At 46.3% G+C, this 27,027-nt stretch overlaps 5 protein-coding genes across 5 annotated transcripts; 3 read left to right on the top strand and 2 right to left on the bottom strand.

Moving 5' to 3' along the window:
- Positions 1-2,448: 2,448 nt before the first annotated feature.
- H6S33_008809 (uncharacterized protein) lies at positions 2,449-3,112 on the top strand (the record flags this gene model as incomplete). The annotated part of the gene is made up of 1 exon (XM_044840150.1): positions 2,449-3,112. A coding segment is annotated over one exon (664 nt), but the record flags the coding sequence as incomplete, so codon positions are not given.
- A 2,641-nt stretch (positions 3,113-5,753) lies between these two features.
- On the top strand, positions 5,754-7,263 carry H6S33_008808 (uncharacterized protein; the record flags this gene model as incomplete). The annotated part of the gene is made up of 4 exons (XM_044840149.1): positions 5,754-6,350; positions 6,409-6,976; positions 7,041-7,191; positions 7,257-7,263. The coding sequence occupies 4 exons, from the start codon at positions 5,754-5,756 to the stop codon at positions 7,261-7,263; spliced, it is 1,323 nt and encodes a 440-aa protein (XP_044687664.1).
- Positions 7,264-7,817: 554 nt separating this feature from the next.
- H6S33_008807 (uncharacterized protein) lies at positions 7,818-9,340 on the bottom strand (the record flags this gene model as incomplete). Its single annotated transcript, XM_044840148.1, has 3 exons — positions 7,818-8,157; positions 8,208-8,572; positions 8,627-9,340. The coding sequence occupies 3 exons, from the start codon at positions 9,338-9,340 to the stop codon at positions 7,818-7,820; spliced, it is 1,419 nt and encodes a 472-aa protein (XP_044687663.1).
- Positions 9,341-9,540: 200 nt separating this feature from the next.
- H6S33_008806 (uncharacterized protein) lies at positions 9,541-10,431 on the top strand (the record flags this gene model as incomplete). Its single annotated transcript, XM_044840147.1, has 1 exon — positions 9,541-10,431. One exon carries the CDS (start codon positions 9,541-9,543, stop codon positions 10,429-10,431), a length of 891 nt encoding a protein of 296 aa, XP_044687662.1.
- A 13,286-nt stretch (positions 10,432-23,717) lies between these two features.
- H6S33_008805 (uncharacterized protein) lies at positions 23,718-26,719 on the bottom strand (the record flags this gene model as incomplete). Its single annotated transcript, XM_044840146.1, has 3 exons — positions 23,718-24,600; positions 24,652-25,838; positions 25,925-26,719. 3 exons carry the CDS (start codon positions 26,717-26,719, stop codon positions 23,718-23,720), a joined length of 2,865 nt encoding a protein of 954 aa, XP_044687661.1.
- Positions 26,720-27,027: the final 308 nt, after the last annotated feature.

The raw sequence follows: 27,027 nt of genomic DNA, 5'->3' as shown, positions 1-27,027 counted from the left end.
GATGTTGTATGAAGTGTTGTTGAGTTAAGCGAGGTGGCGATGGTGTAGTGCGGATTCTTATTTGGCAGAACCCGGGCTCATAACCTGTGAATTGGAGTGTGGGAGAATAGACGACTTGAGGAGGGTTTGAACACGTGACCTTTGTGAGGAATATGTTTATAGTGCAAAGAAGATACTATTGCGCCGCTGAGTTCCAGCGACAGTTGTTGGGAGTTTGTTACTCCTTATATACAGATAGTTCTTAGTACCACGTGATCCCCTGATTACATAATCCTAGCGCTAAGCCTCCTTATTCCAACTATGAGTCATCCCTTATACATGAGTAATTACCATACATAACCGATGTCGCAATGCCATATTTTTACACCAGAAAGTCAGTATCTATCCCAAGATCCCACCTGTCTAACCCAATCTTGGTCAAAAGTGCGTTTGGAAGTGCGATCAACCTTTTGTCCAACAGAGGATCATGAGAATGCCCAAACGATACCAACGCTACCTTCTTTGTTTCCGCGCCCGTAATATTTGCAGCTGGCGCCAATACATCGACGATCGTATGTTCTCCAAGGAGGTCTTTAAGGTCATTCTCCTCTAACTGCCTGGGAATATTGAATATACGATATGTCTTCATTTTCGAGGGTCGTTACGGCGGTGTTTGGTTGAGATACGGACGCATGTAGGTTATTCAGCTCAAGGTTGACAGAGGCAGAATATTTCGATTATACCTGAAGGAAACTGAAACGGAAGCGAATAGCTCAACAGAAGGGGATGTACGAGGTGAGCAGCAGAAGGCCTAATGTAGGTACGCTACTCCTATTATGAAGGTGAAGTATAAGTGATATATCACCGGTTATCATCCAGGCCAGCGAGGGAAACAGCGGGGCTCGCAAAGATAATGAAGTCTGAACCAACATCATGGGCGGGGTTGACTAGGGGCATTATTGAATACCTAATCACACTGTTTTTAGTCCTATGGGGTTGATTAGGGGCATTATTGAATAGCTAATTTCACTATTTTTGGTTCTGAGGGTTTGATTGGGGGCATTATTTTATAGCCAATCTGACTGTTTTCGGTCCTATTGGTCAGGGTTCATGATTTACGGTTAGCTAATAAGTATATAGATATACCGATATGCAATGTGTTATTTAAAGGTTTTGATTGGCCAGGTATTAGATTGCTTTTTCTTGGTAGTTTGATTAGTAATATTTTGATTAGTAATATTTTGATTAGTAATATTTTGATTAGTAATATTTTGATAATATTTTTTGTTGATATAAGCAACAAATCGGGGACCAGATTTTTTTTTTCTGTATTGATGTAATTTGCGATTCGGGGACCTTACTTTTTCCTTCTATTGAATTCGGAGACATTGCTTCTTCCCCCTATTGATGTTAGTGGCGATTCAAGGACCTTACTTTTTCCTTCTATTGAATTCGGAGACATTGCTTCTTCCCCTTATTGATGTTAGTGGCGATTCGGGAATCTTGCTTTTCCCTCTATTATTGTTAGTGCCGATTCAAGGACCTTACTTTTTCCTTCTATTGAAATCGGAGACATTGCTTCTTCCCCCTATTGATGTTAGTGGCGATTCGGGAATCTTGCTTTTCCCTCCATTATTGTTAGTGGCGATTCAAGGACCTTACTTTTTCCTTCTATTGAATTCGGAGACATTGCTTCTTCCCCTTATTGATGTTAGTGGCGATTCGGGAATCTTTCTTTTCCCTCTATTATTGTTAGTGGCGATTCAAGGACCTTACTTTTTCCTTCTATTGAATTTGGAGATATTGCTTCTTCCCCCTATTGATGTTAGTGGCGATTGCTTCTTCCCGCTAATGATGTTAGTGGCGATTCGGGTATTTTGCTTATTCTTTCTATTGAAATCGGGAACTTTGCTTTTTTCTTTTAATGATTCCTGCAAATTTACTTTGTGCGTGAATTGGTATTGATAACAAATCAAAATATTATTAAATGTTGGTATTGATATTAGGGTTAGTCAAAGGTTTGATTGTTAGAGTTTTAGTTTAAAGTTACTCTTGATCGCACATTATTTTTTAGCTTAATCAATCAATTCCAAAACTCTCTGCCTACAATATTTTATGATACGATGCCTCAAATATTCAACGAGAATGCCTCTACCGAAATTCACTGCATGCTTGAATTCACTAACAAGTCAGACAAAACTGGCTATCTCAAAATTTACGATTCTACTTTATTTTGCTGGAGCGAAGATCTACCAAATTCAGTAATCGACGAGGAAGATATACCATGCCGAATTATTTGTTTTGTCAGCGATTCTCTTACAGAATCCACCGAAAACTCTTTTGGAATATGTTCAGGCAGATTCTGCGATATGGGTAAAGACAAACCAGTTGTTATTTCTTTACTGAATAAGAGCGAGTAAGTAATTGATGTACTGTCTAATATATTAGAACTAATAATTTTCCACTTAGATTTGCTGGTGACCCGACACATCCACGATTTGATGATATAGCCCCTGCACCCTCCTGTGCCACTATATACTCAGTCGGAAAGGTTGTAGGACAACCTAAGGGTACTATCAAGTCTCTCCCTATTGGTTGGAGATCCTTTGATTTACGATCCTCCTATTACGATTTAGAGGCTGCCTCCAAATCAGCTTCCCGAAAGTATTTTGTTATTAGGTGGTACATACCAGCAGGAAAGAGGTGGGAGAGCACAAAATTACCCCAAATCGATAGTGTAATCCAAATCACTGGGAAATTAGTTGGTAGAGTCATCGTTGATAATGCATCGTCACATTCTTTTCTTGGTTGTATAGTGTCGTCATTAAATTATATTTCAGTAATGCAATCGGGATTGGGGGGTGGGTCTGTTGGAGAAACCTCAAGTAGATCGGAGTCTAAAAATGTTGGAAGATCTTGGGGTGCTCGGGATCAGAAAAGATCTGCGATGGATGATTCAAGTTTGTATTCAAGTTCTCCCCCCCCTCCAAAAATTACTGTTAGCTTATCTTCTATTTCCAAACCTACTACACCAGCCAAAAAGAAAGCTTTGAGTGTATCTAATGACTGTTCTGTCGATGACGAGTTTGAAGAGATTGGGGATGACATTATTGGGGATGTTGGTTCTGAGTAGAATAAGTTTAGTATTAGATATATAGGTTTCTGAGTCATTGTTAGCTATTTTATTTTAGTCGGGAGAGTGTATTATTACCAAGGATATATATAACTATCGGGTATTCTCTTTAGAAATTTATCGAACAGATTTCTATATTAAATACAATTTTTATTGCAAAAATGCCAAGAACCAATTCCAGACAATCAACCGACGATTTCAGGATTTCGAGTCGGATCCGAGCAAGAAGAAATAGAAACTCCCAAGCCTCCAGCTCACAATTAGACTGAATTGAGATGCGATTAAATTCCCGAGCTGAACATGAAATCACAAATCGCCGACAAACTACACAAAACCAAAGCAATATAGAAACAAATTCAATATCTAACAATTGGTGGGATATTTTACCTACAAAAACAACCCATCTCCGCCCATATATTATTAGTTGGTCAAAACAATGCACTTATTGTTGTGCAGCCTTATTAACTAGTGAAAATAATGGTTGGTGTTGCACTAATGGAAAATATCGATTACCCCCCCTACCAGTATATCCACCCGATACTGAAACTGAATTTGAGCAATATGACTCTCAGTTGAGTAGGATCAGCCGCAAGCTCAATAACATTTTTTCATTTTCAATTTTGGGAGTTACAGGTGGATTTCGACAGTTACCGACACCTTCAAATGTTGCTATAACAGGACGAGTATACCATCAGTTATTGGATTCCAATCGAGGTCAACATTCAATTCGATGGTTCCTTCACGATGAGGATTCAAGAGACTCACTAGCTTTTGAGCTTGGTGTACCCTCCTCCCTAGTTAACAGCTTTCGAAACCTACTAGAAGACATCAATCCTTTTGTTTACCATCTCCGAGCAGCATTTACCACTGCAACAGATACCCCACTTGCACTAGAGTTATATACACCAACAAGTGGTGGGGAAATTGGTGCGATTATACATGCCAATAATATACAGAAAGTCTATCCTCGGAGTGTATTGGTTTACAACAATATCCTCGATCGTCCAAAAGCTATCAGTATATTAAGTCCCCTTTACGAGCCATTACAATATCCTGTTTTCTTTCCTCATGGTACACCTGGTTGGGACTGCAAATCCGATATCAGTCAAATTCGATGGTATAGAGCCAGACTCACAACAGAGAACCGATTTATGAGGTTTGGTAGATTGTGTGGAGAATACTTGGTGGATATGCACTCGAGAGTGGAAGATGAAAGATTGGACTATATATGAAAAGGGCGAGAGAGACAATACATTCAGCAATTTGCAAATGCAGAGGCAGAAGGAGATTTACCTATCGAGAAAGGCACGACACTACCCAACTCTTTCCTAGGTTCCCGAGCATGGGCATCAAATGAGGTTGCCGACTCTCTTGCTATCTGTCGGTCAAGAGGCAAACCCTCATTTTTTATCACGATTACAACAAATCCTAACTGGCCAGAAATTAAAGTACCGTTGAATCCAGGACAGAATGCTTCAGATATACCAATTATTGTTTGTCGGGTATTTAAAGCAAAGCTAGAGAATGCTATTGCCAAAATTCGGAGCCATTTAGGAACGATGGTTTACATTGTTCGGGTTATAGAATTCCAAAAGAGGGGGTTACCACATGCACATATTGTTATTAAAGTAAGATAATCGAAAACCCAATTGAGGTTGATGCTAAAAATTATTAGGTGAATCCCGAGTTACCTTTCTCAGGTATTGATTCCATCGTCTCTGCCGAAGTACCTACAGAAGAGGAAGATCCTGTCCTGCGAGAATTGGTTCTACGATTCAATCAACACCCCCAAACACATTTAAATTCTCTCAACAGTCGGTGTAACAAAAATGGATCCTGTATTTGGGGATACCCACAAGCGATTCAGGAAACTACAGAGCTTAATCAATATGGTCAAGTACAGTATAGAAGAAGAAAGGAAGAAGATCGATGGATAGCATCATATATGCCATTTCTTACTAAGCTACTAGAATGTCATGTTAATGTCGATATATGTTTTACAGTTAATATTTTCATGTATCTGTATAAGTATTTGTTTAAAGGACCCGATCGAACATTATTTTCTTTCAATGTTGAAGGACAGCATGAGGTTGACGAGATCAATGACTATATCAATGCGAGGTATCTGTGTGCCTCGGAGGCAGCATGGAGGATCCTGCAATACCATATAACAGAACGATCGCCTGCAGTCAAATCGCTTACAGTTCATCTACCTGGAAGAAACATGCATCAAATGTACCGAAAGGATGGTGGGGAATCTACAGCATCGACTTTGCTTAGATATTTCTCTAGGCCCCGAAATACAGTATTCCAAGATTTGACATATGTTCAATACTACGAGAAGTGGATTCCCTACTCGAAGTCGTCAACCATTTTCAAAGATAACGATTTCCTTGAAGAGATATGCAATAGTTATCCACAGTTTATTGTAAGAGCTAGGAGAAGAAATGAAGCAATAGCCCGGATCGATACAGTCTCCCCTAGAACTGGAGAATTATTCTACCTATGAGCTCTCCTACTGCATCGATCAGCTTATAGTTTCGGGGACCTAAAAACTGTCAATCGAATTACATACTCAACATTTCAAGAGGCAGCAGCAGCATTAGGTCTCTTCGAAAACCAGTCGGAAGGTAAAGAAATTATGGCAGAAGCAGTCCAAAGCTTTTGCAGTCCTAATCAGCTACGATTCCTGTTTGCACATCTCCTGATGAATATTCCAGTTACAGCTATTGAGTTGTTCGAGGAATATCAGGAGGCTCTTTCGGCAGATTATCTTGACCAATACGATTCTCCGATAATGGTTATGAATAAATGTTTGGAGGGGATTGCAAAACACCTTGCTGCTCAAGGCAGTAGGTTGACTGATTTTGGATTACCTCAACCTCAAAACCCCATAGATGAAATATCTATGGAGGCTCTTGCATTTGATCATCGTAGAACCAAACTTACTGAGATGGCAATAGCATCTCAGGAACAGTTATTACCCCAACAGCTAGATGCTTTTGATACTATCATGAATAATATCGATAAAATAGCTATCGGAGAGATTCCTGAACATACATGTTTCTTTCTGGATGGAAAAGCTGGTCGGGGCAAAACATATGTTGTAAATACGATCGTAAATTATCTAAGAGGGCAAGGAGACATTGTTGTTATTACTGGTTTGACAGCTTTGAGTGTTACACTATATGAGAGAGGTCATACTGCATATTCTGCATTTGGTATTCCTGTCGTTGAAGTAAAGCTATCCTATGAGGGGGTTTTAGTAAAGACAGCTACTGACATTACGATATTAGAATAATATGGAGCTACAATCGACTTTGAGTATCAGATCAGATCGGGCCAAATTACTATCGAAGTCAAGCTTAATTATATGGGAGGAGATGCCTATGGCCAACAAAGCAGCAATTGAATGTGCAGATGAGTTCTTGCAACTCGTGCTTGCAAATGGCAAACCATTTGGTGGCAAAGTATTTCTTGGCTTAGGGGACTTTCGACAGGTAGCACCAGTGGTTAAATCTGCAGGACCAACAGCTACACTCGAAGCATCTATACGATCATCCTATCTTTGGGAACAATTCAAAATTTTACGATTGGATACAGCTATAAGAAATGCCTCTGATTTGGAATATGCCGAGTGGGTAGATCAAATTGGAGATGGCTGTCAAGAATCAAATGAATCGTTTGTCAATCTGGATTTAATTGAGTCTTTAGACTCAATCGAAGAGGCAATTGACTTTCTATTTCCCACAGAAGTATTGCAAAATCCAGCGATTGTTTCCCATCATGCTTTCCTTAGTCCTTTGAATATCAATGTAGATCAATTTAACCTTGCGATTCTTGAAAGATTCCCGACAATGGAGGGTATGTATATTTATTTTCCTTCCAATTAAAAATTATAATATACTGATATAATTATTTATTACAGAAAGAATATACTACAGCCATGATTGTATCAAAGAGGACCCTAACTTCACATCCTCGGCTATCAACATTCTACCATCAGGGGAGATTCTAGATTTTCTATCTATGTTGAAGGAGCCTGGTGTGCCTACACACAAATTGATTTTGAAGGTCGGGTGTGTTTGTTCGATTATGCGAAATCTATCACTGGAGAATGGCTTGGTTAAGAATTCCCGAGTAGTTATTAAAGAGCTACATGAAAGATTTGTCAAAGTTGAATTGATATCTACTGCAGAAAATATTCGACGAGATACAACTGTTTTCTGTCTCCCCCGAATCGTATTTGAGTTTCAACCAAAATATTGCTCTTGGACAGTACAGAGAAGACAATTCCCTTTACGGCTAGCATACTCGACAACCTTCAATAGTTATCAAGGCTTAACACTCGATAGAGCTGTCATCGATCTCAGAACTCCTGTATTTGCACATGGTCAACTGTATACAAGTATTTCCCGAGTCAGAAATAGAGACAATATTAGGTGTTTATTGGATCATGATATTTCAATTAGTGATATTGGGGATAAAAACAAAGTTAAAAATATTGTATATAGAAGCCTTTTGTTATAAAAATTTTTTTCTTATTTTTTTTTATTTTTAAAGCTATTTTTTAAAACAATCGGTACACAATAATTGATAGTTATTATTGCTAACTGGCAGCTGAAATAACTATCGGTACTTAATACAGGAGTGGAGATTTTTAGTAACATCAATAATAATACTACATAATATAGGAAATAACAATTTATTCCTCCTCGGATTCATCGGACTCAACCAAAATAGCTTCAATATTATCGGCAGTAATTTGATCCTGTTGATATTTTTCCCACAACTTTATCAATTGGACAGGAGTGACAATACTCATACCAATTTGATGGGAATCAGACTCATTGGTGGGACCCTTTACTGATAAAGTAGTCCCATGAAAGTCAGTCGGCTTCCAAACTACTACTGAGTTGGCTGATTGTTTGATTCTGATTCCATAATCGGCAATGAAGAAGTGTCCCCCCTCCTCGGACCCATATGTCCTAGCTGTAGTCCAGAACAATGCATACTTATGAGGGCACTTTTCATTATGAGTACCCCTATTATTAATTAGTAATAATGATAAATAAGTACTCGGAGTGAATATTACCTTGCATAATTATATGCCATAAATCCAGAAGGAGGTGCCATCAGAACACAGTCAAACTCAATGTCATCGTCCTGCACCCTCACAGTATAGTTCCCGCAGATTTGAGAAGTAGCTCTGTCTTTAGCAGCATAATTCATTCTCGGAATTAAGGTAGAATTACAAAACCCAGTTATATCCTCAATAATCGGCTTCGGCAATCTACCCTTACTCATGTTCCAAAGAAGAGCAAAAATATAGCTGCCCAAGTGCTCAAAGTCTTCCATTCGGTTTTTCTTGGAGGTGATATTTCTAACCCAATCGAAACTGGCTTTGCTTCTGGAACCAGCTGAGTACCCCATTTGACAAAGTTTGCCAGTATCTTCAAGCTAAGAAATAATTAGTACTCGCAAGAATAAAATTTGAAGAGAAATAATACTTACCCGGATTGATTTCCTGATCTGACATTCCTTGATAATAATCTCATTTACCCAATCTAGAGTTTCTTTTCTGTCCTCGGCCATCCAATTCCTAGCAACCAACCCAACAATCTCTTTGGTTTTGGAATCGATAAAAATGCAGTTTTGGTCCTCGTCAACATCTAGCTGGAGATATTGTGGTTCCAAAAGTAGCATGGGTGGTACTTTTAGTCTTTTGTTCTTTGGTTTACCAAGCTGTAGGTGGTCTTGCCAAATGTCATGAATTTGCTCGGACTCATACACCCAATTACTGGGTGGACGGTAAGGTGTTTGATATCGGGTTACCTCCACAATCGTAAACTGTTCCAAATATTTGTCTCTCCTTGCATCGTCCTCCTTGAGGTTACACTCCTCCACAAATAAAGCTTTAATTCTTTTAATTCTTTCCTTCTCCTCCTTCCTCTGCTTCATCGATTCTCTTAATTCTGCATAGCTATTCGGCTCCTTCATTTGTTTGGGGTGGTTGAGGAAGGCAGCAAGATCATTGAAAATGCCATCGTTAACTCCATCGGCAACATTACAGAACTCTCTCTTAATAGAAGAAACAAGAGAATCAATTTTATTATCTCTGATTTTCTGCAGAAGAGAGGGTTTGCTAGCTATATATATAGCAATTTCATTGATGGCCTTTTTGTACGCTTTGGGGGGTGGTATTCTTTTGGATCGGATAGGAGGCATTTTTGTGGATCGGGTTTGTAGAAGCTGTAGGTGAGTCAGGATATCAACAACAACAACAACAACAACAACAACAACAACAAGTGATTGTACTCCTAAGTATAGAAGGATATCAAGGGCAAAGCACCTAAATATTTGACTTTCTATCTTATTTGAACTCTCTCTCATGTGTTGTGTGTTTGAACTCGCAAGCGAATGATGTTATGAAGTGTTGTTGTGCAAGGGAAAAGGGGAAGAGGGGAAGAGGGGAAACGCAACGACAGCGACGAGCCCGAATATTAGCAGCCTTACCCTACCTGAACCAGCACTTGCTCTCAGCAACAGCACCCGCTCCTAGCACCAGCATCCGCTACCAGCACCCGCTTCCAGCCCCAGCATCCGCGTCACCCCAGTGCCCGCACCCGCTCCCAGCACCAGCACCTGCTCCCAGCACCAGCATCCGCTACCAGCACCCGGTTCCAGCCCCAGCATCCGCATCACCCCAGCGCCCGCGCCCGCACCCGCTCCCAGCCCCAGCATCCGCTACCAGCACCCGCTTCCAGCCCCAGCATCCGCGTCACCCCAGCGCCCGGGCCCGCACCCGCTCCCAGCCCCAGCATCCGCTTTCAGCATCCGATTCCAACACCAGCATCCGCGTCACCCCAGCGCCCGCACCCGCTTCCAGCCCCAGCATCCGCGTCACCCCAGTGCCCGCACCCGCTACCAGCACCAGCACCTGCTCTCAGCACCAGCATCCGCTACCAGCATCCGCTTCAAGTACCCGCTTCCAGCACCAGCATCCGCGTCACCCCAGCGCCCGCGCCTGCACCCGCTCCCAGCCCCAACATCCGCTACCAGCACCCGCTTCCAGCTCCTGCATCCACGTCACCCCAACGCCCGCGCCCGCACCCGCTCCCAGCCCCAGCATCCGCGTCACCCCAACGCCCGCGCCCGCACCCGCTCCCAGCCCCAGCATCCGCGTCACCCCAGCGCCCGCTCCCAGCACCAGCATCCGCTACCAACACCCGCTTCCAGCCCCAGCATCCGCTTCCAGCCCCAGCATCTACGCACCCTGTGTAACGGGGGTCCTTTCTAAGAGAAATAGAATTGGATAGATTAGAGACGGCCGTGCAAGATAGACAATCAGGTTGCAGATTATTCAAAGATACTATCGCTAGAACTCAATAATCTTTAAGGACTCTGCTACCGATAAGAACTTGGTTTTCTTTCTGATGAAGACTGGAGAGAATTGGACTGAAGGGCGAGAATGAACCTGAGTACTTATACTCCGAAGGCCTCTATTCTCTGCTCCTAACTCCTTACTAAGATTCGGTGGGCCCTTTCCTCGGTGCCGGAAACAATACCACCACTACCCCACTTTTCTCTAAGCGTCAGCAGGTGTTTCCGATACCCAAGGCAACCACCCTTAGTCAAAGCCTTTGTAACACCTGCAGCCTTGGTTGCCACACAACCGAGGACCTGCATGAATGAGCTGCTGCTCAGGTGTAAGCTTAATTATTGCTGTAGAGCCTTCGCTTATTGTAGATTTCCCTAGCCAAGTCCCTGCCTTTCGGCGGGCTCATAATGCTTAGAGGATACAGAGGATCACCGGGCTATCAGAGCTTCACTCTGGCCGGTCTTCTAGTCACTGGCGAGGCATAGACTCGTCAGTCATTGCTCCCGTGAATAGATCCCCTTCCTAGCGCCCGGAATGTAGTTACTCTAACAGCTGGTAGCTAACCACACTGCCGGTACTTGCATATCACCGTGCAACTGCCTTCTAACAATAACTCTCAGCATGTAACCGGGCCCTGTGTGTACTCATACACCAGACAGTTGAAATGGCTCCGTTACACCCTGGAACACCCAATGTCCATCGCTATCCTCCCATGAATCTCCGAATGTCCATCGCTACCCTCATAGAATTCTCTTATTGCCTATCAGAGCCCTAACAATACCTCTCACTATCCTTTAAGCACTCTTCGCTGCCCTCTCAGAGGCCTCCCAATGTCCATCGTTGTCCTCCCAATGTCCATCGTTGTCCTCCTAAGAATCTTTCAATGTCAATCGCTACCCTCCTAGGATTCTCACCCGCTATCACCAATGACAGCACTGAATAAGAACCATGCGGAGTAATAATAGTAATATAATGCTATGTACATATGTCTACACCCGCCCCCGCACCCGCGCCCGCACCCGCGTGTTTGGGGAAATGCCAATGCTAAGCGATAATTCTATAGCTTTTAAACTTGTAATATTGTAAACCGGATTCCGCTCGCTGAGTGACTGATGATGCCACTAAGACGAGGCAGAATCCTTCCCTATTTATCCATATTGGAACCTATGCCAAGGCCCGCTTTCTAATACTACTAATACCACGATAATAGAATAAGACAATCAACCCGAAGATAACCCCGATAGAAAAGCGCCCCCGCATAGTTCCGTTCCTCCATTCTAATTTCGACACGTAACCATGAACCCCGCAATTGCCAGTAACCGAGCTGTATCATACTATTGTCCTAGAGCTACTTCCTTAAGTAGAATGGCCTGCAGCCATAAACCCCGCTTCTATTCCGTTTCGGGTGAGACACCCAATAGTAAGCGTGTCCTCACAATAGCCTAATACCCGTGTGGTTGCACCCGGTGCTCCCACACCCCTCGGTTCCTTTCTATGCTTGTTCTTCCGCTACCCGGCCGTACCCGCATCACAACCCATTACTCGTATTCTTCCTATTTCCTCGACTTAGAACAGTACTCGTATTTCCTGTAACACTACTCCCCCTTCCTAGACGTCGCCCTCGACCGTAAAAACCTCTCTATGATAAAAACCCTGTGGGAAAAGTCATAGAGTAGGAAAGGTATCGAGCTAGTCTTTCCCAGTCCGTTGTCGCTTTGGAGGCCGTCTCGAATCGGTGACTGGCCCTTGACTCCGCCTATGGGGTCGAGTATTCGTACTTGGTTTGAAGTTCTCATCTAAGAGCGCTTCTTGAGGATCGGGTGTTGCGAGTCGTTTCCGGGTATTCTGTTGTCTACCTGGATTAGGGTCCTCTCGATAAGGTCGTAGCAGCATTTCGTAGAATACATCGTGAACCTTCCATTCTACCGGAAGATTCAACCGATAAGCCCTATTTCCTATAGCTGCGGCGACTTCAAAGGGTCCAGTGAACTTATCCGACCAGTTGTCGTATCCCCCGAGGTTCCGAGTATCCAGCAAGACCTTTTGACCGATTGCGAACCGCTGAACTGCTGGCCCTGGTCTTGACGCCATTCTGTCAAAGGTCTTCTGCAGCGTATCTCTCGCTGACTCGTGAGCTTGAAGGAGGTTGTCCAAGTAGTTGTTCCCATTGACGTCCAGCCGATCGATATCCACATCTGTTGGCCAATCCGTTCGTGGGTGGAAACCGTAGTTACTATAGAACGGCGATTGTCCTGTAGATGAGTGTTTCGCATTGTTATAGGCATACTCGCAGATTGGTAGCAGGTCCTTCCATTTCTTCCCTGTACCTGCGGTGTAGGCTCGAAGGTAGAATTCGAGGTGCTGGTTGGTTTTTTCCGTTTGGCCATCTGTCTGCGGGTGGAACGAGGTTGAGAGTCTTCTACGAATCCCAAGTCGTTCTGTAACCGCCGTCCAGAATGCCGATACGAACTGTGTTCCTCTGTCAGAGACAATGCTCCTGGGAAGTCCGTGAAAACGCCAGATGTCTTTGACAAATGCGTTAGCGGTCTGTTCCGCATTGATTCCCGTCATTGGAATGAAGTGAGCCATTTCCGTAAAACGGTCCACGACTACCAATACGTTACGGAATCCTGATTTCTCCTTTGGCATTTCTACCACAAAATCCATTGAGATATCAGTCCAAGGGGTGGTGGCTAACTCTAGGGGTTGAGGGAGTGACAAGTATCTCCGACGTTGTTTGGCTCTCTGGCATACATCGCAAGTCTTGACGAAGTTGGCTACATCCGTGGACATTCCTGGCCACCAGTAGTTCCTATCGATCAACTCGAGGGTTTTATCCCTTCCTAGATGCCCCGCTACGGGTCTGTCATGATGATCCTCAATGACTTGCTTGACCGCGTATCCTGGCACTACCCAACGACCATCGTGGGTGGCCTCATTCGATCCCGGGGTCCATTCAGTAGTCCGCTCTGCTACTACGGCAGCAGCTTCTGCTGACCCGAAGACTTCAAGGTTTGTATCAGGGAGAGGTTCATCCCGGAACACTCTCCGAACCCATTGTCTGTCCTGTTCATACCAGTCTTGTAGTAGCTGAGGCAACTCTACGCCTGGTATGTCGTACCACTGATCCAACGGAGTCCATCCTTCTTCGGGGCTGTCGATAATTTCAGGTCCAGTTTCTACACTGGTCCGTGATTTTCGGACAAACTGTTCTGCTGCTGAGCAACTGTTTTACGGGTTGTTCACGCATCACTCCCCCTTCCATAGCGAACTCTGGGCGCCTTGTAAGTGCATCTGGCTTGCCATTCTTTTCGCCTGGGCGGTAATGGATCCTGAAGCGAAAAGGTGCTATCTTTCGGCCCATCTGGCTTGTCTTCTCGACAACTTCTTGGTCGTTGTGAAATACTGTAGGTTCTGATGATCCGAATATATCTAGATAGGAATGTCCGTTCCTTCCAGCCAATGTCTCCAAGCCAAGAGAGCAGAAACTATAGCGAGCATCTCCTTGTCATAGATCTCGTAGTTAACCTCTGCCTCGTTGAACTTGCGAGAGTGGTAAGCTACCGGGTGTAGAATACCGTCCTCGAACACCTGAGAGAGTACTGCGGCCTCGGCCCAGTCACTCGCATCAGTTTCTATGATTGCTTCGTGGTGTTCGTCATAGTGTCGTAGTATTGGAGCAGACGTAAATCTCTTCTTGAGTTCGTCGAAAGCGCTTTGCTGTTCCCTGCTCCATCGCCATATGGAACCCTTCTTCAAGAGGTCGGTCATTGGTCGACAAATTTCAGAGTACCTGTGGATGAACCGTCGTAGGAAATTGGCGAACCCGAGGGAACATTGAAGTTCCTTAACCTTGGTGGGTGCCAACCATTCTGTGATTACTTTCACCTTTTTAGGCGACACCTGGTTCCCTTTTCCTGATAGTACAAATCCCAGGAATTCTACCTCCTGTTTGTACCACTCCGTTTTCTCGAGGTTCCCGTATAGGTGGTTTTGTTGCAGTCGCTACAATACTTTTCGCACAAGAGTCGTATGCTCTTCTCTAGTCTTTGAATATATTAGGATATCATCCAAGTAGACTACTACGCCTTGATCCAATAGATCCTTGAATATGGTATTAACCATGACCTGGAACGACGCTGGTGCATTGGTTAAGCCAAAAGGCATTACCCGATATTCGAAGTGGCCGTATTTCGTTCTGAAATCTGTTTTCCATTCCTCGCCAGCAGCGATTCTAATCAAATTGTAGCCATTTTTCAGGTCTAATTTGGTGAAGTGCTCTGCTCCTTTCGTCGCATCGGCCAACTCTGTCATAAGTGGGAGAGGATAGCGATTCTTGACTTTGATGGCGTTTAAGCCACGAAAGTCTACGCATAACCTTAATTTCCCGTTGGCCTTGCGAACGAACAGAATGGGTGCTGCTGCCGGGCTAGTGGAGGGCACTATTTTGCCAGAGGCTAGCATTTCGTCCAAGTACTCCCGGAGTGCCTTCTGTTCCACTGGGGAGAGCGCATAGATCGGTCCCCATGGAGGCTGCTTTCCTTCCATAAGGGGAATGGTGTGGTCCCATTCAGAGTGATCAGGTAATCGATCGGCTCCCTCCTTGGAGAAGACGTTGACAAAGTCCTGATACTCCATTGGTATAGCACTAACGAGAGCCTCGTTTACCAATGCTCTTGCCCAGAATGGGTGTTCCTCGATCATCATCTGTGTCTGGGTTGACGACCTCAACAGCCTGATGATGAGCTCTTCTGGGTCTTCCTCGTATGTATCATACATGGTCATGAAGCATCCCTTAATCTGACAATGAATGTTGTCGAAGGTGACCTTATTCTGTCCCCAATGTATGGTAGGTTGATGCTCCTTGAGCCATCGATGTGGTATGACGAGGTCTTCTTCTGCAAACGAGCCAACCTCACAGACGATGTCTCTGTCTAGATGGTTGCCGATGCGGAGGGTAAGAGATTGAGTGATGTGGGTTCCGGAGTTAGGCATAGGGGTACCATCGGCCTGTCTGATGATGAGAGGCTTAGGTCGAGGTTGAGTTGGGATCTTGAGACGATGGATACAGTTCCAGGACATAACCCAGTCCTCTGTTCCGCTGTCTAGGAGTGCATTGACCATTTCTGCATAGAGAGTACTAGTTGCAGGATGTGCCCAGGAGATCTCAATCTCGAGGCGGGTTTCTTGGTTGTGTAAAGACATATTCGTATGTATAAGGTAAAGGTATGTTGTTTTTCAGATATGAGTAAGTTTTGACGTTGGTGGTTCTTGTTTTGATCGCGGAGCGAGGGGGCTTATATAGAAAATTCGAGCGTTGATGAAGATCATAGTACAACACTTACGCGCCAGGCGTTTCGGGGTGTGACCCCGTTTCTCGGAGTGTGTGTAAAGAGAATTAAATTGCGCGAAATAACAACCGATAGAGCATAACCCGATTCCTTATAAAAAGCAAACATGGAAAAACCCATAACACAACATGTAATAAACAACCGTAAACATAGAAATACCCAATCAATTTTTAGTCCTCCAAATTCGTAATCCTTGCCCTAAATGCCTCATTTTGTGGCCCCAATTTCCGTTTCTTATCACCCTCCCTTCCGAGGTCCTTTCTCCCGGAAGGAGGCTCTTTCCTCTTCAGGTTCGTTAACCTGACCTTACTCGTTGCCACGCAATCCTTCACGAAGTGGTTATCTCTACCACAACGGAAACATTTTCCTTCCTTCTGCCATTTCTCCTTCTCTTCCTTGGTGACACCTAAGTCATCCGAGGTCTTGGAGTGGTTGGCTGATGTGAGGAAAGTTTTCCGAGGATTTGCGTTGTTGCGCGATTTCCGCCGTTCCGTTTTCTCCTCGCGAGGTTTAACCGTATCTTTACCTCGCAGGATTTCTTTCCGAGCCTTCACCTCGTGGTCCTTACGTCCGACTTTTTGTACCCAGGCTAACCAGTCCACGAAATCCCCAGGTTCCTCAATCGCATTGGAGAGCCGTTGTTCCAGCGAGGAGTTTATTCCTGTTAGGATCATGGATCTCATGACAACTGGTCCAACTCGTGCATCCCATTCTAGGTTCTGCATTTCATTGATATAGTCGTCGATCGGGCCAGTTTGCCGGAGTTTATCCATCTTCTGCTTGGCCTGTTCCTGACTCGTTCGGTTGCCATATTAGGTACGGAGTTCTTGCTTGAACCGTTCCCAGATTCCGATGCTGCTGTCCAAGGCTAACCTCTCCGTAAAATTCCGCCAAAAATTCGCCGCACTACCGGTAAACTCGAGGGATGCCCACATAATCTTAGTGCCATTATCCCATTGAACCTTCTTCTGGAGACTGATTAGGATCTCCATCTGGTCGATCCAGAGTCTTACGTCTTGATCGGCTTTTCCGGAGAAGGGAATGTTGGCCTTTTTTGGTGCATCACCTACGGTGGCATGAAGGGGGTGTGAGAGTTCTACTTCTCGTTGGCGCCTTCTTTCTTTTTTTCGTTTTTTACGTTCCAGCCGCCTGCGACGTTCATTTTCTAAATCTGAGGAGTCCGATGAGGATGATCCTGGAGATTCCGGTCCACCAGGGGCATTACCCCCCTTATTACCATTCCCATTACCTCCCCCTTGTGCTCCTTGACCTCCTTGCTTCCCTTGTTGGCTACTACGCTTAGGGTTGCTTTTTGATGCTAGGCTTTGGTCTTCGGGGTCTTCACTGGATTCGGAGCCAGCTGGAGGGGTGACTGGTGTTTGGGGAGGTGGTTGGGGAGGTGGGCCTGATCCGCCGCCACCTGTCTCTGGGGCCAATGGTCATTCCGCAGCCGTTTTATGGGCTGTTTCCTTCATTTGCTCTATCATTTCTTCTAGAGCCGTCTTTGTTCCGGAGAACCCATCTACTAGTGAGGCCTGCTGCTGCATGGTCCTCTCCAATTGTGCTAGCGTGGCTGCTACACCTTCTGGGACTTGGGCTGGGCCTTCTTTCGGCAACCTTTGGATCCAGTCGGCCAGCATGGTTATATGCTGGGCCTGCTCTTCCTGCCGTTGTTGGTGGGCCCTAGTAGTGGTGACGATTTGCTCCAAGACTTGGCCGAGATTCGCTGTAGTTGCGGCTGTCTCTGCCCGCACTTGCGCGAGGATAAACCCTTCCTTGCGCTCCCGTTCTTCTTGGTCCTGATTGAACTTCATCTGCAGTTCGCCGATGAGTTTGGTCTGCTCTTCGTGTTGCTGGGCGAGCTGCGCGGAGTGCTGCCGAGTGATGTCCCTGATTATAGGGAGGTCTTGGACGCTCACAGCGAGATCTCCAAGTCCGCGACTCAGCTGCTGAACTACTGGGGCTCCTCTCCGTTCGATTTCCTGCCCGATGATTTCTCCAAATGGGTGCTCGATACGGCGTTCCTCCACATCCACATTCGTGTCTTCGTCTTCGTCCGTTACCCTGAGGACCGAGGGCCTCGGAATAGAAGACCTCTCTCTGATTGGCGTTTTGTACTGGGAATAGTCTCGATAGTCCCCTTGCCTGCGTGAGCGGGGTTGGCCATAGGATTCGGCCGGCTGAGTCGATCTGAAGAGGTCGCTGATCGGCATGTCCAGATCCCTCCTGTGGCGCTGTCTCGCCTGGGTCTCGACTATACCTCGATCTCTCACTGTGATTGAACTCTCCATGTTGTAGTCTTCTTCCGCTCGTTGCTGATGACCCCTTGACATTGCTAAGTTGCTCGATTCTGAGCTGCGGCTGTCTTCTGCACCAGGGTTGAACGACGAACCAAGGGACGGAGTGAGCTAATCCGTAGGATTGCTGTCTGAGGGTGACTTTGATAGGGAAGAGTTCAGGGTAGTTGAGGATCTCCGGGTCGTGTTCTTCGAACGTGCAAGTAGTACCTGCTTCGATAAAAAACCCGGCGTACTCGAGGTATCCGCAATAGAGATGTTCGGCACTGCCTCTGCGAACGATGAAGGAAGTAGTGCAAGTAAAGTTGTTGATAGCTGCTGTTGCTACTCGGGGATGCATAAGGTATCAAAAAGCCCTTCTAATAGACTACTTTCTTATTCTTTTACCTGAGCGCACGGTGACTATCCGCCACACAAAATACTCCCAAGTATTGGTCTAAGCAAGTAGTTGTCTTATCGGGACGTTGATAATATGCGATCGATAAAATGATAGCGTAGTGGATAAGGTACAATATAGTGTTTGGGGAAATGCCAATGCTAAGCGATAATTCTATAGCTTTTAAACTTGTAATATTGTAAACCGGATTCCGCTCGCTGATTGACTGATGATGCCACTAAGACGAGGCAGAATCCTTCCCTATTTATACATATTGGAACCTATGCCAAGGCCCGCTTTCTAATACTACTAATACCACGATAATAGAATAAGACAATCAACCCGAAGATAACCCCGATAGAAAAGCGCCCCCGCATAGTTCCGTTCCTCCATTCTAATCTTAACAAGTAACCATGAACCCCGCAATTGCCAGTAACCGAGCTGTATCATACTATTGTCCTAGAGCTACTTCCTTAAGTAGAATGGCCTGCAGCCATGAACCCCGCTTCTATTCCGTTTCGGGTGAGACACCCAATAGTAAGCGTGTCCTCACAATAGCCTAATACTCGTGTGGTTGCACCCGGTGCTCCCACACCCCTCGGTTCCTTTCTATGCTTGTTCTTCCGCTACCCGGCCGTACCCGCATCACAACCCATTACTCGTATTCTTCCTATTTCCTCGACTGAGAACAGTACTCGTATTTCCTGTAACACCGCGCCTACCACCCAGCGCCTGGTTCCTGCCTGCGCCTGTACCTCTACTTACGCCTGCGCCAGTGGTCGATACGGTGCTCGAAACGGTGCTCGAAACGGTGCTCGAAAAGGTGCTCGAAACGGTGCTCGAAACGGTGCTCGAAAAGGTGCTCGAAACGGTGCTCGAAACGGTGCTCGAAAAGGTGCTCGAAACGGTGCTCGGTGCGGTGCTCGAAACGGTGCTCGAAAAGGTGCTCGAAACGGTGCTCGGTGCGGTGCTCGGTGCGGTGCTAGGTGCGGTGCTCGGTGCAGTGCTCGGTTTGATGCCTCCTAGGCGTCGATTTGGGCGTCGATTTGGGCGTGAATTAGGTGTCGAATTAGGAGTCTATATAGACATTAGCATAGGTGTCAATATGGAGGCAGGTAGGAGGGGCGGAGGTGGAGGTAGGGGTAAGGGTAGAGGTAGAGGTAGAGGTGGAGGTAGAGCTAGAGGTAGAGGTAGAGGTGGCGGTGGAGTTGGGGATCCTCACCCAGCAATGCTGCACGCTAGTCCTCAGTCAGCCTAGCGTACATGTAATATATCACTTTCTGTCAATATATCACATTTCCAAGACGACCTGTCACATTTGGACGAGACTAGCTGATTTCATTGTCCTAACCGGCCGAAGGCCGGAAACCACTTGTATACACTAATAGTAGCCACTCGAGTTGAGATAGGTATGGCGCTGGATGCCCTGTTGCCACTAACCAGTTTTACTTGCTAGCGTAATGATAACTCAGTGCGAATTTCGGGATAATCAAAACATATGAAATTCGTCAATATTATCGAGCGAAGGATGTCAATTTCAAAGATTTTACTCATGAACTGGATCTAAATGAAAACTGTCGCTAGATACGACGACTTCGCGATATCTACTACATACCGGCTAATTTGGTTGTCTTCCGCACGAATTGACATGTAGTGACATCGAAAGCTGGGCTGTAAGCCCTGGATATATTTAATGATACGTCACATTTTAATGATCTTCATTCAACTAGTGAGGCTTGGAGGCAGTAGGGTCTTATGATCGAGTTTGTAGAGATGTTTCGTAATGAGAGACATCTAGCTATTCCTTAAGCTGTCGATGCTGACCCCCCATAACAGAGGAATTAGATTTGTATGGGAGATCTATTATTTGATAAGAGAGATAACGAGATCTATTAGTAATGCCACACCAAATTTGCTTCTTTTTGGTGGGTCAGCATTTTCGCGACAGCTTAAGGGATAACTTATATATGTAATTGGAGGATATTGTGCGCAACGAATACGATAACTTTCGCTAAAGTTACCAGAAAAGAGACTTTTAGCGAATGGAGCCAGTCCCATATTCCGGTAATTACCGTCTGACTGGTGCCGATCTCAAAGTCAATCAAATATTTCCACTAAACACCTACTTGCGGCAAGAATAAGTTTCCAACAAGTGTGTACTTGAAATGCGGTTGCAATACAAAAGTGCTGGTGGAAACTTATTCTCACAGCAAGTACTCTAGTTCAAACACAGAAATACCCTCTCGTACTCAAATTAATTAATCATTCCACGTGCACTACCGCAGAACTTCGGGAATAACGAATCGAAGTGCACTGAAATTTCCTATTCTCGTTGGCCAAGGCGATCAAAAGTCAAGCTCTCGATGAGGCTCAGCGGCAACTAATCAATGGAAGGGTAGGATTTTGCGGCACCCATTCAATTTATGCGACAGTACTCATTACACACACTTCCACCTCACGCCTCATACACCTCCACCAATGCGGATCCATCAAAGGCCTCTCAACGGCAGATGCCGCCACCACCCTCATTCACGAAACCAGACTCCTCCGAAGAGCAGGCCTGAAAGTCTCCTCCCTCTTCCTAGACGTCAAAGGAGGCTTCGACCATATCGTCCTATCCATCCTGGCAGACACCCTCCGCAGCAAAAATACCCCCCCATACATGATCCAATGGGTCCTCTCCTTCCTCTCCGACAGCAAATGCACCCTCCTCTTCCCAGGATCCCCTAAGGCGTCCTTGCCGGTGGCAGTAGGGGTACCTCAGGGCTTGTTACGGGCCGACTCGGAGAAACTAGAACAGGGTTCGAGAGTGTTCGGTAAGAGAACAGTAGAAACTGAGTCAGAGTCACGTAGGTGAAAACGTTTGCCTCGTGTGGAGTCAGGGTCAGGGTTTGGGATTATCTGTCTTGATGCCGATAGGTACTAGACAAAGTTTCCTAATGATAGAATATCGAAGGAAACAAAGAGTAACAGGATCAAACGCTTCACATTACGCGAAGCGAGAGCGAGGACTAGGACAGGGACCAAGGCGCCCAACCACTAGGTTACGTGACTTGAGTTCATAGGGTTTCGAAGACAGAAAATAGAATATATTCCTATATAACAAGAAGTTCGGATAACGAGAACAGAAAGAGAGGACAAAAGGAAAATACAGCCATACATATATCCTCCAGAAGCGGATAACCAATTCGCATAATGTAAACCATAAAAAGAAAAACCCAAACGTGACCGAAAGCCCAAAAGAGAAATGACAAATGAAATCCCGATTACTAATCACTCTCCTTCCTGAACTTCTTCCTTACTCGTACTACGCCGTTACAGGGCTCCCCTATCTCCTCAATCCCTTTCTGCATCTACGTTCCCCCTATTAACATCGACCCATCCCTAGGTATAACTCTCTCCTAAATAGGTGAATTCGCCTTCACAGTGGCCTCCCTGCCCTACCAACAGAACATCACCCCACTTGAGGCTGCCTAACTACAAGCACATCAGCAAACTCTGCTATTCCTCAGGGCGCAGTGCCTACGCCCTGGGCGCCAGGCACGCCAGGCGTCGCCACAGCAGGGTGCTCGCACCAGGCGTCGCAACAGCAGGGTGCTCGCGCCAGGCGATGCTAGCATCCGAGCCCGATGCCCCCAGAGCAGTATGTTCTCTGTCTGGCAGCACCAGGGTGCATAATCGTCTATACACTCCGCCAGAGCGCAGTGCCAATCATCTGACGACGTCAGAGAAGAGAGCTTTTCACGACTGCAACTCGAGCACTCGCTCCAGCAGAGCACTCGATCCAAGCAGAGTACTCGCTCCAAGCAGTCCGCTGTCAGAGCAGCATATTCGCACTCCCTAATGAGCTTCTTTGCACTCGCTAATGCCACTGTCTACAGAGTACTCTGAGCCATATCACCTACATCCATAGAGCACCCAGCAATGCTCTCTCCGCAATCTTCTCTAGGCGCGTCGTGCACTTTCACGCGGGATGCACCTCCAGGCGATATGGTGCTCGTCCTGAGAGCACCCGGTGATGCTCTCTCCGCCATGACACGCCTGGGTATGCCTCCTGCGTCTGGAGAATGATCAACTAATGAGTTTCCGCCCAGGGACTGGCAACGAATCACGGACATCTCGGGGCCCGCCAGGAGACAGCGTCAGCGCGCTGACAGCACTCGTCAGTAATATCTGCACCAGGAGATCAAATCACAACGAGTTTTTCCAGGCACTGCCAAGAGATATTGCTCACGTCCGGAGAGCACCACGAATGCTTCCATAGCACTGACCAATGCTCGTAGAGCTGCGGAAACATCTTTAATAATACTATTCAAGGTGGGACACCCCCCACTTAGACCCATATGAATCGATACGCTTTCTTCAAAGGCAAGGTAGGCATCGCCGGTCTCTCAAACGATATCTCACTTGGGTATTCTTCACGCCGCTGAACGGTCAGTTGCGGAATACTGATACGGGCACTGTCATGTATACTGGAGATGGCTACCAAACCTTTGACGAACGTATATGTATCTGTCGATTCGTGAAAGGCATAAGCCTTGAGGTTGAGGCCATGGTACTACTCGTCTGAAAAGCTCAATATCCATGCATAAGCAGCAAACATGGACTGGAAAAAGGTGCAGGATGACTTTACTGGTCGGAAGACCAATGCCTGCCTACCGCGCCCTCCTGGAGCTGGCTTGCTGGATAGTCAGACTCAGATACTGAGCGGCCGATACTCACCTCCCTCTTCCAATCCGCATGCGTACTAGCAGAACGACACGAATTTTGAATTAGACGGTCCTATTGGGTCTAACATTCCACTCGTAGAGCACTCACCACTGCCCTCAGAGCATTCACTGAATAGCACCCGGTATTTCTCTCATATCACTGGATAGCAGTCGGTATTCCTCTCATATCACTGGATAGCACTCGGTAATCCGCTCACATCACTAGATAGCACTCGGTAATCCTCTCATATCACTGCATAGCACTCGGTAATCCTCTCAAATCACTGGATAGCACTCGGTAATGCTCTCACTGGATAGCACCCGGTAAGCTTCTCATATCACTGGATAGCACTCGGTAATGCTCTCACTGGATAGCACCCAGTAAGCCTCTCACATCACTGGATAGCACTCGGTGATCCTCTCACATCACTGCATAGCACTCGGTAATCCTCCCATATCACTGCATAGCACTCGGGAATGCTTTACAGCATTCAACTGAATTCATTCCACGTACGCAAATGTATCCTAGTATTTACCAGCCAATTGCCAGCATCCACCTCGAACAAATGGGCCATTCCTAACATACTCCGAATATTCACGACCCACATCCTCTTCCTCCTCCTCCTACAGACCTTCAGCAGCCCATGTGAGCTATCAGCGATGCCACGATCCTTCGCCTCAAGCAGCTCAACTACACATAGTCTATGTGCGTGCCCTGTGCTATCCCGCACCTTGAACAGAGCCTCCACACGTCCTGGTAAGCGTCCCCGAAACACTCCCCACTGCTCTGAGGAACCTACCGATACCCATGCCCAATCCTTTCTTATTTTCCCCTTCCTAAAAGATGCTGTTCCCGTACACCTGATGTTGTGAACCTCGTATACGTCAGGCCTTTGGAAGATTGGTATCGGAACCTGCAAGCATGTGAAAACCTCCACCCGGCGCTCCAACATGCTCTCAGAGCTTCCGGCAAAGCTCTGAGAGCATCCCGTATCCTTGGCATACTCCTTTATCAGGCGATATAGCGTGATATGGCTCATTTGCAGTCCGTCTGCCACGTTGAAAAGTCTTTCCGATTTCGCGGAGGGGTTGCAAAGACGCTTCAGGGGCAGTCCGCTTTCTACTATTGAGCGTTCATTTGGCGTTTTCTTGCGGTCCTCGATCTTGAAAATGTCGAGCAACTCCTTGAGGTTATCCCGATGGCTCCAGAGGATATCGTCAGTGCTCTCAGAACCTCCGACGATGTCTTTCAGATTCAGAATTCGAATCTCTAACGCCAATCGTCTCCCTCCATAGTCCAGTATCTGCGTCGCAGCATCAACCTTGTTGGACGCTCTGTAAGCTTCTTTTACCTGCCGTACATGGGCAAGCTCGCTGACATCCGTGGAGTATTGAGGAATGCTACCAAAGCGCTCAACGTGCTACCGGTAGTGCATTAAGACGTGCAATTTGATGAAGTTGAAGTGCGATCTTTCCCGAATCTCCCGGATCTCCTCCAAGCCTCGCTGGGTGCTCTGGGAGCCACTAATTGCTTTCGTTCGATTTCTCGCATCCTTTAACGTCTTCTTGTACGCCCTGAAGTCTAAAAAGATATCCTTGTATTTATAGAAATCCTCGAGATAGCTCTCCATATAGTCCAGTGTGCTCGTTGTATGACTCCCATATTGCGCCATTAAGTGTAAGTCTATTAGGCTTCGAACGCATTTCAAAGCTTTTGCGAAGTCGCTCCTGACAGCCACTCCCGGGTTTCTCAGAGCAGCCGCGAGTGCTTCTAGAATGACCCGCCCCAGATTCCGCATCTCTTTCCCTTGCCATTGGGTGGTAGAACGATATGCCTTGTTTGGTACTGCTAGTCCAGGGTAAGGCGCAATCGAAGCCCAAGCTTTGTCGAATTCCTCCAATCGATGATGCTTCTTCAAGAAACCCTGAATCCACTCCATCATGTGCTTCAACATCCCTAGGTAAATATTGTGCAGTATGTCCGGTTTATTGAGATCGTACGGATTAACCCTCGGCATACCCCAGAAAGCATTGAAGAGTGTTTTGACGGATCTCGCAATAAGGTATTCTACCGGTTCTAGATTGCCCGGGTTCTCGCCAAATAGCTGTACCCTCTCCCTGTAGTCCTTGTGATTGCGCATAGAGCTTCGACGAGTGCTCCCAAGATTGTGAAACTCCACCTCGCATCTCGGGCAAGCACTAGTGCTAATGTTTTGCAAGTTTGAATGCTCGGGTTGATCAGCGATCCAGCCCGAGAGCACCGGAAAGCATAGTCGTTCGTAGCCGTCGGCGCATTTGATTAGCTCGCCCTCCTGAGAGCACTCGCGAATGCTTTGAAAGATCTCCCCAAGGGCACGATGCAGTGCCATTTGACTCTGACGTCTTAAAACGGAGTTAACGAGTGTTGTATTCTTTCCGAGCTTCGGTGGCACTGGTAGCAGCCCTAGGAGAATGAATGAATGCCCTGTAGGCTTGTTGCGCACCGACGACTTGATGTTCCCGATGGTAAGATAGATTGGCCAGGCTTTCTTGTCCCCGCTGAAATTTGTCAGATGTGTTCCATCCGACGCGCAGATAATTGGTACGACAGTGGACCCCTCCGGTAACGTATTCTGTCGAGAAAACATTAGCGACTGCTCCTGTAGCATCATCGACAGCTCATAGAGCACCTCAAGTTGACAGGGTGAAGTTTACGGACCTGTATCTCCCACCACCAATCTCCCGTATGCATTTCCCCGTACATTCGCTCGCCGAATTCATTATGCTCCACCACGGGCGAATACACCAATGACTCCCGGAAGGCACGTTGCCCTAGAAGATATCGGACGACTACCATTGGATCCCGGTAGTAGTAAGAGATCTTCTCCCCCCCAATATCCACCTCCGAATGATTCCAGCTCGCCTTTCCCAGTATATCGTTCATTTCCTCCAACTTCTTGATAAAACCCCGCCCAGTGCTGTAGGAGCACTCGCCACTACTCGGCGGAGCGTGTAGAAAGAAGCTGTCGATGTTCCCCTGTGAGGCTTTGGACAGTGTGAAATAGCGTGCCATTCTGAACTCGTATGCTGACCGGAATGGGTGCCATGGGTATTGGAGAAGGCTCTGTGAGCACTCGTCGTGGTCCTCCGAGCGGTAAAGTGGCTCCCCAGCACCCTCGTAAACTGTCGTAGATGCCCTACTATGCCCATTTGAATCGCCATCTGCCTCTTCCATCACGAAATATGATTCGGATTCAAGGTCCGAATTGTTACCCGAATCTTGGTCGAAAATGTCCGACTCTGAATCGTAATGCGTGTCTGAATAGTAATCGGGAATGCACTCTGGGCTCTCGTCAGTGTTGTCGGGGGTCTCTGCAGGTTGATCGTGCTCCAGCAGTGAATATTGATTTCCCAGCCATTCATCTGCTTCCAAAGGATGGATCGTTCGAAGATGTCTGTCAAAATTCGCGGAGGAGCTGTACCTCTTGCTGCAAAAAGGGCAAGACGATTTCATTGGACTCGAGAATTTGCAGTCTGCCAAGGCGGAGGCTCTTTCCTGCAGGCGGTGCAGAGTGCTCTACGAACGATTTGTCATCCAATGAGGCTCTCGCCGCCAAGCGGTTGTGCAGAGTGCTCTACAGAGTGCTCGCTGCAGAGCGCTCGCCAAGTGATTGTGAGCCTTGCGCTCGCACCTCCACCATATCGAGGCTGATTTTGACGTCATACATCTCCAACGGAATAATGCAAACACAAACACAAGCATACAACGAGAAGAAACAACAATCACCACAATCATGCCGCCAACGATGCTCCGTTCTACCC

Source organism: Morchella sextelata (genome assembly GCF_020137385.1).
Source record: "Morchella sextelata strain SCLS chromosome Unknown scls_28, whole genome shotgun sequence".
NCBI lineage: Eukaryota > Fungi > Ascomycota > Pezizomycetes > Pezizales > Morchellaceae > Morchella > Morchella sextelata.
The sequence above is the reverse complement of the archived record's forward strand: the minus strand, read 5'-3'. Positions and strand labels throughout refer to the sequence as shown.